Below are 20688 nucleotides of genomic sequence, written 5' to 3'. Positions count from 1 at the left end.
CAGTGTAGATTGTCAGTGGATCGTCAACTTTAAACTTATGTCATGAAATTTAATTTGACAATCAATTTTGTGTGTGTGTGTGTGTGTGTGTGTGTTTGTGTGTACCATGAAAACAGCCCGTCTGGTGTGAAATGCAATGCTGCAATTATTTAATTAATCACAGTTTACATGATGACACTAAAAGAAATTACCAGTGACTGACGAGGCTCATATAAACCACATCTAAAACAGTGACATATTTATGTATTGTTTGATACTGTATCTGTTTGTCATCAGAGAAAAATATGTTCATTGTTCAACAAACCCAAACAGAACAATTTCTACAAAGGTTGATGAGATGCTTGACGATAGCAACATCTTTCTCAAGGCACTCAACTTTTTTCCACTGAAGAGAGTTCACCAGGAAAACCTAGGTGACTAATGTTCACACTGAAAAAAGCAGGCTAATGTGTAAACTCAGAGATTTTGGAAATTTATGACCTCTCTAACCACATCAACCAAGCAGCTCTAAGCGTTGAGCTTGCCTGTGTATTACCCCACAACACCCTTCCCTCCCCCTACCCTCCTATCTGCTGACACACATTGCACTACACGTAGAGAACCCTCCGGAAGAAGGGCTTTCCTTTTGTTAATCCCAAGATTATTCCTTGCCTGTGTGCTGTGATAGAGAGAACAGGATTCACCCTCAAGGGTAAACCAACAGACTGGTATATCAAGCTTGATATGAATGCTAAAGAGTGCTCGTCAAAAAGCGTTATTTACTAAATAAAGTCACTTATACTAAAAACAATTGGAGATTTACGGAGTTATTAAATTTATAACAAAATGAGATTATGCATTATACGGAATGACTAGAATATGTGGAAAGTAAGAAGATCCGTAAAATGGTTTGTCTCAGTTTTTAGCATATTCTTCATATGTCGTAGCGGTTTTGGTTCAAAAGTCTGGTAGAATTTTGTAGTAAATTGCCCTACTACATTTTAGAGGTTCCAAGACATTACTAAGACCCATTTTATTGAATCTGAAAGCTCAAATATAACAGTATGACCTGCAGCATTTTAAAAGTGTGACAGCCTAAATAAACCTTTGTACTTGACTTCACTCCTCACAGGATACTTGTTTGAAGTAGTCTTACTTCTCGTACCTCTGACCCCTGCTAGCCACAGGTACCTTAGGCTGACCAAACTAGGTGGCCAATCCACAATGGTGGATTGGAGAGGACAGTTGGACTCTTTCATCAGGATATGAGGTAATATTTCGCTAACCTTTTTTCAGCTCTCTTACATTAGAAAAGTGCTTGTCATCTCGTACTTCCTAAAAGAATTCGGAGGACTTCCTTTTGAGACTCTGAAGTTTCAGTTGAATTGGGCTTTTGCAGATTTTTCTTCTCAGAAAACAAATCACATTTAGCATGAATTTTTTTTCCAGGTACAGATTTTTTCCTTAGGTCAGTTGTAGTTACGCACCTCACAATTTGAATCTTATTCACCCATAAAATCACACTTGCTGTATTGACTGCCCCATAAAATACATAAATTTGGGTGATTTATTTTACCATGCCTTGATAAGATAATGTGATGTAGTACTACATGTATGATTTTCTCATACACACCTTTACTCTAAGCCTCTCTGAAGTTCAGTGTAGAAAACTCCCAAAGCTTTTGCTCTTACAGTTTAAGGAAAAAAAGAAAAACAGAATGGGGAGTGGGTTGTCAGTGTCTGACACTCATCAGAAGTACACACCTAATCTTTCTCTCCCTCCCTCTCTCCCTCTCAATTTCACTCAGATGAGTAACGAAACAACCAGTACAAGCTGAACCCAAAATCTGACGGGTTTCTGGGAAAGACATCAACACAAATGGAAGCATTTTCAAAGTGCTGTCTGACTTCCTGTATGTCTTCTCTCAGTGAGACAGCGAGTGTGTGTGTGTGTCTGTGTGGTTTAGACATTACACATGGTAAATATTACAAAGGAGGTGGATATTGATGTCCGTATGCATGCGTTTCAAGGTGGATCTTGATGTTCATGGTTATATGTGTGAAAATGTTTGTGCCTAAGTAAATTCCATATAAAAGGTACAGCAATAATGGAAGGTTGTGCAACCTGTGTAATAGTATTTTTGGACTGAAAACCACACGACCAACGCCTCAGTGACTTTTTAGATCATCCTAATACCTTGGTCTGCGCCAGTGGAAATCTTAAGTGTGATGTCCGTGATACCGATCCAGTGAGAAATACACAGAGAGTAACATTTCCCTGTGATCATGCCAATGAGAATAAGAGAATAAAGCTAAAGACTGACTGAATTTCAGTGCAGGTCCTCTGACAGCTAGAACATTAGCACCCTCATGTGGTGGTTTTAGTGAAGTGATGGTTCTAGTCTTTTCTGAGATTTCAAATAGTACAGTCTCCATGTCACTAAAAGAGGACCTCTGAACTATGTGATTGATTTATCAGGCAGCACACACTTCCAAACTGCATTGCATTTTACCGCAACGTTGATTCCGTAGCAACACCTTTAAATAAACTCTAAAACTTCTAGATCACAGATTTTCAATTCATCCCTTAGGGCTCCATTGTCCCCAAAATTTTTATCACGTTTTCACTAATCAAGTAATCATCAAGCCCTTAGTTCAGCAGGGATAACCAAGACCTACAACAAAGAAACATAGGGCAGGGACAGGCTTGTGGAGCAGATTGGAAACCAGTGTTCTGGATGTTCAGCTGACAATGAAAGACAAATTCCGTATAAGTCATGAAACAATGTCACACAAACAAAGAGGGGGGAAAGTGTTTATTGAGGCAGTCAGAGCAAGTCAGATCATGACAAAAATAAATAAATAAATAAATAAATAAATAAACAAAGAACAACAGATTTTCCCTCAAAATGTTTTCTGAGATTCTTAAGAATAGGGGACATCATTAATGTCGATGAAGATCAATCACATTGGTGTCCATTGTGTCTGAATTTCACTAATTTTTGAGCTTGGAGTATTTCTGGTCGTTCATTTGGGGTGGGCTACTATTGTATAAATGTACTGAAAAGGTAAAAGTCTTGCTGATGTACCATTACAAGAGTGAAAGTGTGAGTGACAAAGGTCATAATAAAATGAGATTAGAAATGCAATAAATACAATAACAAATAAACAACAAATGTGCAAACATTTTAAGGTGGAAAAAAAAAACCCAGATCTATTTGAAATTTAGGCATGATTTAACCAAACCAATTCAACTATAATGTGTTGATTATGAAGCCCAAAGCCCATAAAACGTAATATTTTATTCAAAACTGAACAATGTTATTTAGTGAACGAACAGAAATGGTCACTACAACCATTATTATTATTTGTTTGTTTGTTTCAATATCCATACACATCTACCTAGTGTCAAGCAACACTGACACACTCCTTTACATCATACATCTAGCCTTACACATTGTGCCCAACAGAAACGGGGTATATTTCACTGTAGAAAACATGAAGGACACTTGTATAATTGCACAAGCTCAAAAAGCAATGTATGCATTACGACTGAACAATTAGGTTATGTAACATTTACTCAAAAAGGCCAGGTAAACAATGAAACACTCTTATAACAATTCATTACTATCATAAATGTTTCATATAAATGAATTACGATGCAACACAGTGTTCCATGCAAAGTCGACGTCCGTCGTACTATATAGAGAGAATATGCAGTGTATTGGCTATTCTAATGAGGCACATCAAATCTGTAGAACTATATACATATTAGACAATGGAAAAAAATCTCATTGGGGCAAAACGTGTGACCTAAGAAAAGTCACCTTGAGTGACCAAGAGTTCAAAAGGTTAAACAAACAGGTGTATGCAAATTTCTTGCTCTTTCATAAAAAACCTCATTTTGCATGTTGGAAAGTGGGTGAGAACTCGCTTAAGCCCAAACACATTTTAAAACCATCCCAACAGGTGATATAACACATATTATCCATCAATAGAATCTATCGTGATTGAATAGATCCATAATTAATATCTATGTTATATACACAGCGAGCATCAGTCGAAGAAAAACTGAATGCGCTGTATATTAGTATATATATTTATACTTAAATAAGTTATATAACACACTCACAATTATAACGATCATACTGCATTTCAATCAGCAATTTAAAAAAGGTAAAAAGGAATACAAATAAAATGTTGGTCTACGAGGTAAACCAATAGACTACAATACGTTTCTTATTGAAACCCTACCCGTGCACAGAGCGGTTTCAATATCTGTCGGAACTGGCTTGAAAATAGGTTGGGTTGCGAACTGGGGTACGTGTTGGTGCAAAAAACGTCTTTGAGTTTATCTTAATCTAGCATTATGAGAATGAATCGGACCAAAACTCCCAAAGCGAAGACATGCTGTATACCTGGAGCCCTTTAAGGTGTGCGAGTAACGTACATGCCTCTTTGAAGGGAATCTGGTACTCGCTGAAATGATAGATCTTTTTTATTTTTTTTATTATTATTATTATTATTTATTTATGAGAAATGAACACCACTCACTGTAACTTTTTAGAATCAAACCGTATCTGGATAACCCTCAAATGTATGCTCTGAATGATTTCTTGACACTACATCCTTAAAAATGGACAAAAAAAACAAACAAACAAAAACAACCTCTCAAACACTAGAGGTCCACTGTTCTTACATAACCACCTAGCAAGTAGCAAGTACTCACCCAGCAAATACTGACTAAACAGTTCAAAGCAAGGCGTTACATTTTGGCATCAATATGTAGCCCAAAAGCAGCACAACACCAATAGTAATACCCAGTAGAAAACATCAAAATGCTATTCCCCCCCAAAAATACCTTTCCACACACAATCTTTCGGTCTCACTGAAACATTATCTGAAACAATCTGACTATGATTTCTAGACATTATAAGAATTCACACAAACCCAGAGTGGCCTAAAACATCTATGTAATCAAATGCTTCGGTCAGGAGATGGTGTATTGGGACGTGGGAGTTTGAAAATCTATCACTAAAACATCAAACATTGGGGGTTTTTTTTTGTTTTGTTTTGACTAGGATTTACAGTCAAATTACCCTTCAGCTCCTTTTCTTTACTAGACCTCAACTGTTGCTAATTTAAATGTCTCTTCCACAGATCCGACATGGAAATAAATACAAAGGCACCAAAATATGGAAAAAAAAGAAAAGAAAAAAAAAAAAAGAGAGGTCACAAGGAAATACACTCGCGCCACACACACACACACACCCACACCCACATACACACACACATATAAAAACTCAAATTCTGCTCTTGGAACTTCATGTAATTCAAGCAATGTCCACCACTACAGATATTAACCAATGAACAAAGGATTAGAGCTGTTTGAGGCACATAATGTCAATAGGGAACGTGAGAGATGACAATAAAAAATAAAGCAGATCAGCTAAACAGTGGCAAAATAATTCTTTAGCATCATTAATTGTTATTGAAACTCCACGTCTATATGCAAAGTAAGTCATTTTGCAGCAGACTGAACACTGAAAAGAAGAAAATGTATCAAAATGTACCAAATACTGGTAACTACACAAGCTAAGTGCTTGAGAATGAAATTTCTGCTTTCTTTCAAATGAAATTTGTACTATTCAAATCTCTGTAAAGGCTAGGTACCACACAAATGGCACAGGCATCTGTACTTGTATTACAATCACTGCTGACAGCTGTAATGCTATTGCCGAAAGTTCCCATGGGGTAACTAGGCTATATTAGGCTGCACAAACTTGCATTTAGACATTTGAGACAGATATCTCATTAAAAAAAAGAAGGAAAAAAAAAGAAGAGAGAGAGAGAGAGAGAGTGTGTTTCCAGCTGGCAACTATATTACAGTAAAACAGCACAAAACTTGAGGTTGCACGTTTGAGAGCTATATTCCTCAAAAAAAAAAAAGGAAATAGAGAAAGTTACCAAAGGGTAACTATAGTACACAAAGAGAAAAAAAAATTCACAAACTTGTGGATATAATTTTGGTTAGCAACATTAATGTGGCCAGGTAGCGTCGAGACCACCAAAAAACAATCAAGAGTCACCTCTTTTTGGACCACATCGAGGGCTCCGAGAGGAGTCAAGGTCTCGTCCTCTGAAACATCACCCCCTGAGGTTGAGGGTTAACAGGCGGATGGGAGCGGACACCAGACGGGCTTTCAGAGCCCTGTGAGGTCTACAATGGCCTTGATGAAGATGGTGTCGTCGCGAATGTAGGAGTTCTTGGAGTCAAGTTTGGACAGCGGACAGAAGAGCGGGCAACCGCTAGCAATGTTCATGTCACTGACGGGCCTCTGAAAAGATGAGGAGGAAATGTCGGGGCGGAAGGCATCGATTATGTGCTCCCTGCTGCTCTGGTCCAGCAGCATCAGGGTCACCTGAGGTTAAAACAAAGGGAACAGAAAATTTCAGTTCTGAAGTGGGGGATGGAAACAAAAGCAAAACCTTAACGCTCTGGTGACACTGGTTACAGTATTACGTAGCCCTCCCCAGATGTTCATTCATCTCCAAAGATTTACCTTCGGAGGAGTATCAGGAAATTTCCACAGACACTGAAATATTTATGTTTCATTTTTCTCTTAAAAAAAAAAAAGAAAAAAACGTTTAAATGTAAAAATATCTTTTTGGTAAATTTGGTTTTTCAATGATTTGTTTAGGTTATCTGATCTCATTTGTAGCATATTGTCAAGGTAAAAATGAAATACAAAGTAAACAGTTCATCTGTTAATTTGTTTACATGGACGGTTAGCTAATTTGACATCGAAAGCGATATACGCTACACAAAAAAAACTGGTTTGATGATGTTCCTGAAGTTTGTGTAAATCACGACTGTTAATCTGACAAACGTTGAAATTCTCTTCCAGGCAGCATATTTATTACTTAAATGTCATGTACACTGCAGTCATACATTGTAGATACCAATCAAGCCCTTATTTTGAAACTAACTACAGAGCTCATCACCAAGAAGAACTACCAGTAAAACAATTCAGTGTCTAGATCAGGCAGTTTCAGAGAACATCCAGGTGACATCCAATTTCTTTGTTCATTTTCATAAAATTTTAGGGATAAAATTTCAAATCAACCATATATATATTTTTTTTTTTTCAAAAAGGGAAACATTAAAACTTGTACAAAAACGTATAACTTAAGCATTGAGTAATCGGAGACACCACACCAAACCATCACAGCCATTCATTAGACCTGTGACGTAAAATTATTTCAAGTGTAAAACTATTTAACACCTCAGTACTTGGCCTCGAGGTAATGAACATTATAAATGTAGTCTGTACCACTGGGATTCGAAAGGAAACAGTTCAACAGATCAGTTGCTTTGAGCAAGACTTTCTCAGGCCCTAAAAATAAATATGCAAAACCAGATGAACAAGGTCTACGAGAGTCCCTGCATGAGAGACAGGATTCCACCAGTAACCTACAATTTCACCCATACAGCAATGGACAAAATATAAGAGAGAGAAAGGACTAACCGAGAAATCTGTGTAATCCTTGTCTCCACTTAGTACTCTATTTTATTTTGAGCTCAGCACTCACAAGCTAAACATTAAATTAAATTATTAGCTTCAGGTGATTTAGGTATGCAAATAATGGACCATTTACCTTTAGAATTATAAATTCATTTATAATGAATGAAATATATACACTGTTATACTATGGTTTTCTATCATCTGCAGAGATGTGGGTGTCTGGCTGGCTCCTCACCAGGTCTCCCTTAGAAAAACAAAACTACATCTCAGTGGGACTTCCCCACTGACGTTCCGGATGGATGAATGCACAAATAAGTACATGTACACAAGTAATGCATTGGGATTCTTGCTGTAAGGAGGATGGTTTAGCCATTTACGAAAAAATTACAGGAAAATGTCAAAGAATGTGAGTTTGTAGTGAGAAATGAATTTGATATGAATTGTTATGGGTGGTATTACAACCAAAGAAATGAAGAATTTGTCGCTTTTCAAGCAAAAACCAGGGTGGAGACAAAGTCAAAGTTCTCCAAGAATGTAGATGCACAGTAAGCCAACCCCCAAATTTCAATGTTCAGCCTCATCCATCTACTGGAGTTTGTAAACCTTGATTTTGAGTTCACATGGTTTTGTTACGCTGAAGCGAAGTCCTTTGATATACCATGTTTAGCATTACTTACTGCTGAGGGAGGGAAAAAAGGTGTTTTATATTTTCAGATATTTCACTGTCAAAGTCACCTGCACTTTAATCTGACAGGCTTGACCCCTTGAAAGCTTGTTGTGTGTGGAAACACTATCATTAGAGGCACCAGAGATCATGAGATGACAAAGGAAAACAGTCTAAGCCCTTGTAATTAAAGGTGCGTGAGGTGAAGCTCTTGGTTTTTCCAGAAGAAGTACATTTTTTTTTTTATTTCATCCATTTCAGCTCGTCTTACAACCCTGACAACACTCCCCTGGGTCAACATAACAAAAAAAATAGTAGTTCATTAAGATGCCTCTAGAGTAAAACACCAGTGGATCTCCTTTTGTGACTTACCTTCTGATTAAAAGGCCATTTGAGCAAAGCATCGCTGTGTCCCCTCATGACCACGAAGAACAGAGACAAGTGAGTGCCACGGCCCGTCCCGTCCCCGTTCAGATAGATGCGCAAACACATCTTGTAGCCGTATTTGCTGGTATAAAAAGCTATGAGTAGGAAAAAGAGTATTAGCAGAATGTAAAATGCTACGGCCCTCATTTATGAATCTAACATAGAAAACGGCGCGGATCCAAGAGCAGAAATCATCTTACGACAGAGTTCACATGTGATTCACGAAATGTTCGTATCTCAACAATTACAGCGTAAAAATGATCGGGCGTCAATAAATGTGGCGGCTGAAAACGATCGTCATTTAAATATCACGCCCCTAAATATTCTCAGTTTAGAGGCGCATAATACGTCCAAGAAGAGAAAGTCCTCCGGCCTCGAAATAGCAACTCTAACATCGCAATTGAACCAATCACATTGCAAATCGGTTAGCATACCTATGGAAGCCCAAAGATGCCATGAATTTACATTTAATTTAGATTCCGTTTTCTCGTGATAACATGTTATTTTTCTTGGTTTTCTTCAGATCTCAACTTCATTAGTCATTATCATGAAATAACGAAGCGAAAACGGAATCTAAATTAAATGTAAATTCATGGCATCTTAGAGCTTCCATATCTACCCATTGTTTGTAATTATGTCACCAGTTGCCAGGCCTAACAAGCAGGCTATCTCAGAATGAAAGACAAATTAATCTTACACCAAAAAACTGTTAACCCCGTTAAATGAAAACGATTTGAAAATATCTATTTATGTTAGGATATATGAAACTTACTAGTCGATGCAGGCCTTTACAGAATAAAATATTTTGCCATAGGCTACATATGCTTAAGTGATGAATATGCGGCTGCATACATGCTTAGATGCAAGTCAGAATATATGGTCTAAAGCAATTCTCCGACTTGCCACTATGCTGCACCACAAATCCACCACTCGAAAACTTGCGTACACAAGTTGAGACTTGACGTGAGATTTGATCGTAGCCTCTGCTCACCTCTATACTGATAAATGCCAAGCTTTGCGTGGAAATGACCGTTCACCCAGTTTTCTGTCTTACGTTCGTTTCGTAAATGAGGGCCCATGTGTTTTCAGTATTAATGTACTATTAAATGCCAGCCAGCTTAGTACCCAAATCCTGCTGAGTAGTCACCAGTAGCTCATCAGTTAGTACATTGCTCATCAGTTTGCAACAGATAACTGATTGCTAAATGTCATTTTTTAACACTGAATGTGGTTAGATATGCTTGTGTGCTGAAACATTTTGACTGTAAGGTCATCACAAAACATCTTAAAGGCATCTTAAAAAATCAAATTATTATTATTATTATTGTTATTGTTGTTGTTGTTGTTGTTATTGTTATTACAAATAAGGCCTCAGAAGCCTAGTATTCTTCACCACAAAATTTGAAAATAAGTGGTTCTCCATATTCTTTTTAACTAAATACCCTGTTGAGGAAAAGACATGAAAAAAAAAAAAAACTCACCAGGAGAAAACATCGCAGGTGCGCGTCCAGCAACAGCATCCTGTCTCTTCTTGGAGAAGTCTGAGATCTTCCACACAAAGACGCCATCATACGTGGCAGCAGACATCTCCCTCATCTTCCCCTCCATCTCCACGATGGACAAATCCCTAAGGCCCACAGTCCTCTCCAACTGACGCACCTGAGCGTGCAACACAGCAGGATGTTAGTCATGCAACGATTACACCAGGATTCACACATGAAGACCTAGAGGATTTAGGACATTCCATCCATGTGCAGCATATATGAGCACGCCATTTTGTTGGGAGCTAAACAGAGAATTTCTAAGTCACCTCTGGATTCAGAAAAGTAAGACTGAAAGTGGGGTTAAACTAGTCCAAGGCTTAAGTTCTCTGTTTTTGTTTTTTTTTTTTTTTTTTTTATGTAGGAATACACATTCTAATGTAAAATACCTGGCGAGCTTCAAATGTGAAGAATCAAGACAACCGGAGTCTAAGCGAGCCCAATATCAATCAGGACTGTATCACAAAGGAATCAAATCAGGGATAGGACTAAAGAAACAGAACCAAACATGCAACGCAGAGGCACACCCTGCCCTTCACCTTGTTGCTGAGAATCTCAATCTTATCCTGATCAAGTCGGTGCTGCCGGTTATAGGCCTCCATGGTGGTGGCGGCACGTTCCATCTCACGGTTCAGCACGCAAACGATGTTCTCGAACGTTCCCACCTTCAGCTCCAGTTCCTGGACGCGGCGACTCAACTCGGCCACTTTGGTCTTCTCGCTGTGAAGTTGAAGCTCCAGAGCAGCTCCAACTGTGGTGGGTAAAGGGGTAAAGGAGGTACCAAGGGTAGGTGGGGCACAGGCCCCCTGCACGGGGGCACCAGCTCCCAGCTGGGCAGTCTTTTGCTCCAGTTCACGAAGCGCCTGATGAAGCTCATGGATCTTGTGGCTCGCCAGCTCCAGGCTTTGGGGCTGGAGGCTCTCCAGGCTCACTTTTAGGCCCATAATGAAGTGCAGAAGTAAGTTGAGGTGTTCGTAAGAACAGGCCCGCTCATGGTCGTGGATTTTTTCCTTTTCCACCTGAAGGACACGATTAAAATATTACTGAATTACCACTGAAAACACACAAGGCTGTCGCAGCATACTGATACAGAGCTTTGATAAAGTCCACTCCATGAAAGTTCAGCTTTAATGTCAAAAAACAAGCCTCTTTGCTTTTTAAAGACAATCAACAAATGATAAAGTGGAGAATACTGCAGGACTATGAGGGAAGATATATTAAAAAAGATAAACATATGACAGTTCTATCAGTAAAACATGAAAACAAAAGCTGACATACCGACATGTCACATCCCACCACATGGAATCTGCAAGGAGTTCTGAACTTACTGCAGAGCTTAATGTGGTCCACATACTGCAGGGATGAGAGAGAGAGAGAACATTCACATCAGAACAAAACAGATCAGAATCCACAATGCTCCACTTCAACACAACCTATTTTTAATCTACTTAAATACAAGCTATTTCTAAAAGTTATGAGTCAATACTCAAAAGTGCCATCATAAATCTTTATTAATAATTTTTTTCTTATAATCATCCATCAAATCATCTGTTTCTTGTATCTATACTTTTATTTCCTTATTTTTATTTTTAATCCACGACTCAGTAATCAACATTCAAGCATATTCATATGCCTAATATTTTTGTGTCCCTTTTGGATTAAGAACACAGCAACATCAGAGCGACACTGCAATATTGTCATTTACAAAAATAGCTGTACCTTCTCTCTGGGAATTTTTTTCTTGGCGCAACCTTCACAGATCATTGGGTATTTTGGACAGATTTCATCATGAGCCTGTGGGGTAATAAGTTGAGAAATGACAGCACTGCACACATGTCCAGTAAATCTGTTACCTCACCAAAAAGTACACAAAATTTTAAACAAGACTTCTTAAACTTGTCTTAAAAGACTGTCATCATACCCTACACTAAAAGAAAATGCTAAAGACATTATGATTTCAGATTCAGATTCTTCAGATAATACTTTTGGTTTCTCTGTCTTTATTCCATTATTATTTTCTGAATTCTCAACAGTGCACTCACGTTACAGTTAAATGTTACAGAAAGCTCAAGTTATCATTCGCATTAGAACAAGCTCTAGCTTACCTTTATATTTTTTAGCTGGAACGGTTCTTTGCAGTATTTGCAGTTTAAAGTTCTTTCGGGGCAGTCTCTTTCGTTGTGACGTTCCAACTCATTTGCCCTTAAGAGTTCTTTACAGGATGGACATGGAAGGATCATAAAATCACACTTTCCTTCATGGTTGAGCTAAGGAGCGGGATCATCATTTTATGAAAAAAAAAAAATCAAGATTAATAAATGATTAAAAGAATGACTTGGAGTAATTAGTAAAACATTTTCTATTATGCAAATTCCTTCCTTGGCAGTTCATGTCCGGACAGAAATTCTTGTAGATATGCTTTCAGACACTTAATACAAACATTACAGAGGCTATGCGTGCGTAAGGGGAAAAAAACGGATGCGTCACAATTTCATGCAAATATAGACAGCAAAGAAATGCGTCAGTCTAAATTGGCATTACATCAAGAATTTACATACATTGTTCAGGGGTGTAAAAACAATGAAAGGCACAATTAATAATGCAATTAACAACCTTCAGATGTTTGTCAGAAGCAAAATGCATGAAAGTTCCAGACTACATGAAAAACGTGTTAACTCCTAAGAAATGAACTGTTCAACTGTCCATTTTTCAGTGGACAATTAACCAAACACAGGAGCATAGGATACCTCATATTCTTTGATAGTTCCTGTCCAATTGCAGCCCTCATTGGGGCAGACAGCATCTAAGGCTTCGACCTCTCTTTTGGCAGCGTTATCGGGAAAAGCCTTTGACACACGGAAAAAAGTTCATTGTACTTTTAAATAAATAAATAAAAACGGGTATTAAGGAACGCAACATTTGGAATAACTCTAATAAGAGAAAACCGGTGTTCTTGTTTTCACTCATTTCCATTTTTATTACTCTACATATAGTTAATTTGTTGTATTAATGCGGAATACTGATTCATTTGAATTCACCGACTATGACTTTTGTTAATTTCATCTCACACTGGAAAAACAGTCATATTTAGTTTTAGTGACTCACGCATCCTTGTTTTAAAATTGACGTGGGATCCTCAAATATATCTTCCTTTATACAGGCAGCGCATTTTTGTGGTCCAGAACTGAAAAACAAATATGTTTTAATGTTACACAGAACAATCTACTCTCACCAGGTTTTCAATTGTGCTGTTTTATTTTACAATGTCTGTCATTGGATTACTAGCTAGCCAGCTGGCAGGACAAATAAAAAAAGAGAGAAATGGATCATGTTTTACATGTTTTAAGTCATACTGTACAAGCCTGTGATAACAAACCAACACCTGCGTGTTTCACTCTCACTGACGTTAGAATGAAACAACATCTGTTTGAATTTTGGGCAAAGCTCCAGTAATCTCTCTTGCTATCTCGCTAATCCGTATAGCAACAGAGCAAAATCCAGCTAACCTGTCTGCCAAAGGCAAGACTAGTGCCACACACTAGAAACTCAGTTAACGTGCGGATATCTTCATTGTTAGGTTCACGGAAACCACTGACCAAGACTTGACATGTCATATAAGAATTTCATAATGAAAACTCTGGTTTTGCTGTCACACTGTTCATTTATAGCTGGCTAGCTTATTGTATGATTCAGCTAGCTAGTGGTTAAGCATCTTGCTTCAAGAATAACGCTTACCTCACTGTTTTGTTGAAACAATATGAACAAAAACGATGTCCGCACTGGGCTTGACACGGTCTCCTAAAAATTTTCTGACAGATGTTACACAAATGCTTGTCTTCAACCTTGTTGGCCAAAATTTTCTTGGGGAAACCTGGTTTGTTGCCTTCTAATGAAGATGGTGGTGAGGGCTCCTGTGCTGCCATTATTCCCGAACGGACATGTGACCTGGCTACGGGGAATCGAATCTTTCTGAACACTGAACTGGTGCGATGAAAAAAATATACATGCAGTTCATAACGTTATCACATGTACTCGGGGCATGTGATGCTGTTTCACTATTTAAACTGACACGGTTACCAGTTAACTATTATCTGATTAAGAGATAACACTAAGCTATTCAAAATTAATTTAATAAACAGCTGAAATTATTTAAATTATCAAGCTATTAAATGTCACGATCTGGTCCGCTATAACTATTCGTCTGATCAGTTTTAGGGTGAAGCTTCTGTCAATCAAATATGCCCATCTAATTGTCATAATTTTCTCACCAGTCGCTTCTGTCACACAGCTATTTTTTCTTATCACAGTCTGTCCCAGCGAACTACCGGCGAGGCACGAGTTGACGGGAACCGCTAGCATATCTATGTCACATATTACAGCAAACAAATCACAGTACTGTATTTTAATGTACAATGGTGTGGATAACGGTACACTGTTATCTCGATGGTGAGGAACGGAAGAGGCGCACGAACGTTGGGGCTCGTTAGCGGAGGTCAACGCCTGCGCGGGCTTGGTCCTTGCTCAGATTCCGCGCAAAACGTCTTAAAGGTTGCAGATTTGGGGCATGTTCGCAGCACCTTCGCTGTATATGGGTGGTCGTGTAATGTATCCAGGTAGTTCCCATTGCGTTATGTGTGTATACTACAGTAGTGATTAATCGTTCCCCTTTAGCGTCTATATTCGGTCTTGACATAAGCTATAATATCATCTGCGAATTTTTCAGAAGTCCGTGTGTCTTGCAAAGATAAGCAATCAGCTGTGGCCTGACAAATTTCTCTCAGGCCTACCAAAAACGTACTCATGTTTGTTCTTGATATAAACTGACAATAATGAGCCAGTCAGACAAGTTCAATTAGAGTTGATGAGTTTCCATGCTTAGTAAGAGTTCATAAGTGTTGTCTTAGCTTTATAAAAGCCAGTTTAAGTTTTAAAACTTAGACTTTAGTCTGAAAAGATGGAAAATAATACACTATTTTTGAATGGACTAATACAAACAAACAAACAAAAATCAAACAAATAAACAAACAAACAAAACCTGCCATCTCAATGAGCTGTATGATTTTCCTGATGATAGAAAGTACTCCCAGCAAGTTCCCAATTAATTGCAGCAAGACTATTCCGAGTAGGTTTTGTTCACACAAAATGGAAGACAGCAAAACCATTTGTTTAAATCAGGGTGCAGGTTGAATGTTCAAAAGCCTCTTAACAGAAACAGGTTTCTCAAAGGCTAAGCTTTTATGTATGTATGTATGTATGTATATATATATAAAGTCATGAACAGCAGTGGAATAGAGTATAGTGATTTCAGGGGTAAGCATTTTATATATAAGGCAAATATTTCTATATATTTCATAACTATGGTAGATCTGTAGTCTTTTGTTCTAGTTTTCCAATGGGTTGAGAATTTTTCCCATAAAAAGAATAATGTTTGCGTCATTGTGGATGATGAAGATCATGAATGGACGATTGAACTCCAGCACATCCATTGGTCTTACAGTCCTCTGCATGAATACCACCTCTGTGAGCCCTGCAGCGACTGCTCCCACCTCATCCACATCTAGTGTGGCTTTGTGCTTAACCTGAAAACAACCACAAAAACAAGAGCAAACAAACATAAGGTGCCTGGAAAAAACTGATAATACATTAATTAAGCAAGAAGTTGAACTGACCATAATTTGAAAATAGGTGTGTTATAACATTAGGTTTAAAAGTTTGTTTACTTCATTTTTACAGATGAGCTCTGTCATTTTAACAGGATTCACAGAAGGGCTCGATCACTTGTGGAATAATCTCTGATTACAGTAAAGGGGCCTGCATTTTTTTACCTCAGAAACCTCTAGTGGATCATCTGATATTCCTGTGAAGTTTGCAATGTCAGTGAACATATCACTCATTCCCAATTTGTCGAGAATATTGTTCAGGGAAAATGATGTTCTAATAGACAGCTTAGGAATGTAAATCATGCACGGCCTGAAAAAAAGAGAGAAAACTTATTTCTTGCAGATTTAGGCCAAAAATGGTTTGAATATATCTCTATGTTTATGTTTTACACATATTAAAGTGGGTAAAGGCAACAGAGCATTCTGCTTTATGTATTCTAGACTGACAGACTGAGTACACCAGACAATGCATTTTGAGCCTGTTTATTTTTCTGCTGAAGGGATGGTTGGTGGCTGCTGATTAAATTTCCTTGCATGAGAAAAGAGATCTGTTGTCGTCTTTTTAACAGGTCAAAAGGGATTATAATCTTGCAGTAATGGTACTGTAAAAACAGATATGTAAGGTAATTGTGAGCCAGACTAGATCTCTTGCTCTTCTCTTTCTGTCTGTCTCTCCTCTTCTTTGGCCTCTTCCTTTGTGCATGTGCCCATAATACTGGCATCCAAATGCCTACACCTATCAACTTATGGTAGAAGCCTATAATAGAGCCCTGCATGATTAAAAGCTGTTATATGGACATAAACCATATACAATGGTCACATTTTAATTATAACAAATATCTGAAATGTAACTGTCTAAATGGCAATTTGTAACGAGTACAACTGGCTTTCAACATCATTGTCATCATTAGAGATAGATAGATTTTTCAAGTTTCAAGTTTTATTGTCATTTACTAGATAACAATGTGGACATCGTTATCAGCAATGAAATTCTTGGGCTCGGGGCCAGCTCAACTTGCAAAGTGTAGCAGGTAATAATAATAATGAAAGAACAATAAAAGGTAAATATAATGGTAATATACGGAGATATATATAAAGGAATATATATGTACATGTGCAATAAATAGAAATGTAGAGAAATGTAGAAATATAAGATGGATGTCCAGTCCTGAGTGGAACAATCTTAAAGTGCATGAGCAATAGATAGATAAATAGATAGATATGAGTTGAGAGTTTACCTTTTTCGCATCTTGGTACGCCATTCTGCCAGATGGTCTGGACCAATCCTTTTTTCCAACACTTTCAGACGCTTATGAGGCAAAACTAGCATCATGGAGATTGAGTCATTATAGTGCAGGTTGAGAACTGTGGCAGAGAATGTGGGATCATACAAAACCTCAAAAAAGCCCTCCTTAGACATCATTTGAACTGGTACAGTGGTCTTCGCATTCACATGGAAGTCGCGCTCATTGGTGTCTTCTGGATCAAACTGACTTGCCCATTTACCTTGAAAGAAAGCAAAAGCGTCACACAGAGAGAGTGTCACACTAAAATTTACTAATCTACCATAATCAAGATTACGCCTTTTTCTTGGACATATAACAGAAATCGAAAGAGAGAGACTGTATATTGACAGGCAAAGAAAAGCAGATAGGTGATTTGTTATTTTCTAACAAGGGGGATGGCCCAAAGGCCAATGGTGGGGGGAGGGGGGGGGTGTGGCAGGTTAACAAGGGGGATGCGTTTTGGTCATTCTGCTAACAAGGGGGATGACCCCCCCCCCCCCCCCCCCCCCCAACCCGATCCCTCTACAAATCACCCACTGATGATAAGACTTAATAAGAGTTTAAGACCATAGATCACAAAATTTTAAATGTGGGATTATCATAAGGAAACATTACCATAGGATTCTAAATTTTTAAAACTATTAAAGGAAGTCTTGAAGATTAGTGTTTTCATGCTAACCATATTCAAGATGATCACCTTTGAAATATATGTAATTTAGGAGGACCAACACAGTCATTGGACTGATGTCTTTTCCCACCATTTCTTTGATTTTGCCATGTGTCTTTTCTTTCATGTAGTTATTAATCATATCTGCTGCCTCTGCGGGTTTGGTGAAGTCAGTTGTGAAGCCATCTGAGAGATAGAAACGCTTCACATCCTCCAGGAACTCTGGATGTATCTTGAAGCTTTCGTTTATGAACATCACACTACCAGACTTTAACTCCACTCTTTTTCTTTCATTTAGGTTCTTTAGAAGATTCAAGAACGTTTGGTGCACTTGCTTATCAGTGACATCAGATTCATTGAAGCCAAGTCCACGAAATATTTGGCAGTGTGTCTTGCCCCTTGCTCCAAGGGACACAGCAGCCAAAGCCATAGAGATGCTCAGAGGAGAGAGGAAGAGGTTCTTGGACTGAAAGTCAGGGTTTGCTGCTATTTGGTTGTACAGCCGAAAAGCAAAATCATTATTTGTCTGGTATACATTCTGGCTTCCGTTATTTAGGTGGTTATGCTGATCGTGGTCGGACAGATCTTTGTGGTCGGCGTGGACAACGGACAAAAGTGGTGCCAATGCAGAAATCCACAAAATGTTTGCAAACATGATTCCTTAAGAAGTAGGAGAATGAATGTTCAGAGATATTTAAGACATGATAGAGACTCATTGGTGGCAACTTCACAATGATAGTATCATACTGCATGTCAGACTAAGAAAGGAGTATGTTTTTTTTCTTTGAAACATATGTTTGATTAAAGAAATGTACTGTATACAGCTCTTAAGCACCCCCTAAAATGGCATTTTTCTCTTGTTCCACCTTCTTGATGACCAACTTATCAAATATCAAACATCAAATGTAACAGTTAAAATAAGTTTCAAATCTTTTTTTTTTTGGTATGATTTTGGTGATTATATGTCTTTTGCCATTTTTAAAGCAATTTGTTGAATCATCAACATATTTTAAATAGTAGCAATGACGCACCTAAAGTTGTGTACCACAACATATGTGTAACCGTGTTGCCAAAATCTATTCAGCCTGGCAGAGGAAGAGAAAAAACAGTGAGTTATATGACACAGAGGAAAAGTTATCATCAAGCCATTTGTGAACACTATGGGTAGACCAAAGGTAACTCCTCTCTTCTGTTTTTAATATTTTTCCAATCTTTTCAGTCTTGATCGAGTGTGTCACTCTGACCAACGCAACCCCGTTACTTAAATGATCAGAATAAGACAAATACATTTCAAAGTTTTCTTACTTTATTTATATACCTAAGTTCGTCCCTGACCTTGACTGCAATGTTACATTCCACAACTGGCATCTGCTCCGGAGAAAAAGTTAACACTGGCGTTGATTTGCAACCCTGTAACTGTTACCCTGACAATCTTGTTGATGCTTCATCGAAAAGATATATAAAATATTATTAGACAACATTTCTGTGGTCCTGAGTATTTATTTGTCGCATTTATGTCATGATCTACAATCAAAGCCAATGTGTCCATTCAACCCTTTTACTTCTCACAACCCTGTTACTCTAATTTCAAGCCTGTTACCATATCCTTTTTATTAAAATGATCTTAAATGATTTTCTCAGCTCATGAAGGTTTAACCTGTTGTCCTTTTAATAGTTTGAATGATTATATGCATAATATATTTGAGCAATTATTTGAAAATAAATACTTAAATTAGTAAAAAAAAAAAAAAAAAGTGTTATCACACAACAAATAAAACATCTCATAAAAAGTGTACCTTTGATGTCTGAGCTGGATGAATCAAATTATTTGACGGCATGTTACCTGTTTTTCTTAAATATCAGATGACAAAAATAAAGCGTCAGTTTTTCAGAAGTGTTGATGCCTAAATTGTCCTCCAGTTCTAGAATGACCCATATGGTCTGTTCCAAATTTACTGGCAACTCACAAAAAACCCCAAAACAAAACAAAACAAAACAAAACAAAACAAAACAAAACAAAACAAAACAAAACAAAACAAAACAAAACAAAACAAAACAAAACAGGTGAAACGCAAAAAATTCTTCAAAAATAATGCGGAAAAGATGTGGTCTTCTATATTAAAATTGCAATATGCAGTCCTCTGCAGTGCCCTGTGCAAATATTTTTACGACAGAATTCAAAATCCCTGATACATCTCTAAATAAAACAATTTCAGATATAGTTCTAAAACACTTACTATTTCATGCAGCTCCCACCTCTTGTGTAGTTCCAAAGCTCTCACTATTTAGGATTATTTAAGTAGTGACAGTGCTTAAGATTTGTTTGATTAGTTGTAGACCTTTAAACTGTTTATTTTTCTTATCGTCGGATGTTGATCTCGTATTTCCATCCAGAAACACTTGGAACAGTAGCGTGCTGTCTTATCCGATGGCAGTATCTGAGGAGCTCAGTGACTTGTTTTGGGTGTCATGTGTAATTCTCCTCTAGTACTTGTGGTGCGGACCTTAAATAGAAAGCGTTGTTCTTCATTAAATATGATATTCAGTGTTGCATTTAATATTGATTGCCTTGACACGTGATTCATTCAGTATCGTACAGAGTGAAAAGGAAATCAAGATTAAGCCAGAACTGGATTATCTAAAATTACATATTAATTATTTACACAGAAACAAATATGATGACTTCTAACAATACTAAGAAAAGTCTTCAAAGGAACTCAGACTAAAAAAAGGAACGGGATATGAATAAATTCAGATCAATAATTCTTCTGCAACTGGAAGAATTCAAATTGATGCCAAACAGTGAAAACAGTAACTTCCAAGGGCAAGTTTACACGTCACATGTTGTCCACTCTGCGTGGGTTGATTTACTGAGAGCGCATATCAATAGTGACATTGCATTTACTCCATCTGTTAAGTAAATGGGAGCTAATCCATGT

The 20688-nt window shown here is 37.6% G+C and overlaps 2 protein-coding genes across 4 annotated transcripts; both read right to left on the bottom strand.

Moving 5' to 3' along the window:
• Positions 1 to 6001: 6001 nt before the first annotated feature.
• On the bottom strand, positions 6002 to 14196 carry traf2a (Tnf receptor-associated factor 2a). Its single transcript, XM_030791438.1, has 11 exons — positions 13872 to 14196; positions 13242 to 13320; positions 12884 to 12982; positions 12242 to 12403; positions 11856 to 11930; positions 11415 to 11489; positions 11069 to 11155; positions 10676 to 10870; positions 10077 to 10254; positions 8542 to 8690; positions 6002 to 6401 (listed from the first exon to the last, which is right to left on the bottom strand). Exons 1-11 carry the CDS (start codon positions 14057 to 14059, stop codon positions 6183 to 6185), a joined length of 1506 nt encoding a protein of 501 aa, XP_030647298.1. The 5' UTR covers positions 14060 to 14196; the 3' UTR covers positions 6002 to 6182.
• Positions 14197 to 14523: 327 nt separating this feature from the next.
• Positions 14524 to 20018, bottom strand: LOC115827670 (serpin A3-3). 3 transcript variants are annotated; one of them, XM_030791571.1, is made up of 7 exons: positions 19987 to 20016; positions 19546 to 19600; positions 18781 to 18834; positions 17780 to 18409; positions 17035 to 17302; positions 15962 to 16106; positions 14524 to 15715 (listed from the first exon to the last, which is right to left on the bottom strand). In XM_030791571.1, exons 3-7 carry the CDS (start codon positions 18800 to 18802, stop codon positions 15518 to 15520), a joined length of 1263 nt encoding a protein of 420 aa, XP_030647431.1. In that variant the 5' UTR covers positions 18803 to 18834; positions 19546 to 19600; positions 19987 to 20016; the 3' UTR covers positions 14524 to 15517. The 3 variants fall into 3 exon arrangements, with proteins under 3 accessions (XP_030647431.1, XP_030647432.1, XP_030647433.1); XM_030791572.1 differs by lacking the exon at positions 19546 to 19600 and having other exon boundaries at positions 19987 to 20018; XM_030791573.1 differs by lacking the exons at positions 19546 to 19600; positions 19987 to 20016 and adding an exon at positions 19055 to 19438.
• Between the last annotated feature and the right edge of the window lie 670 nt (positions 20019 to 20688).

This window comes from Chanos chanos, chromosome 14, assembly GCF_902362185.1.
Source record: "Chanos chanos chromosome 14, fChaCha1.1, whole genome shotgun sequence".
Taxonomy (NCBI): Eukaryota; Metazoa; Chordata; class Actinopteri; order Gonorynchiformes; family Chanidae; genus Chanos; species Chanos chanos.
Note: the sequence above shows the minus strand (reverse complement) of the source record. Positions and strands in the feature narration are given on the sequence as shown.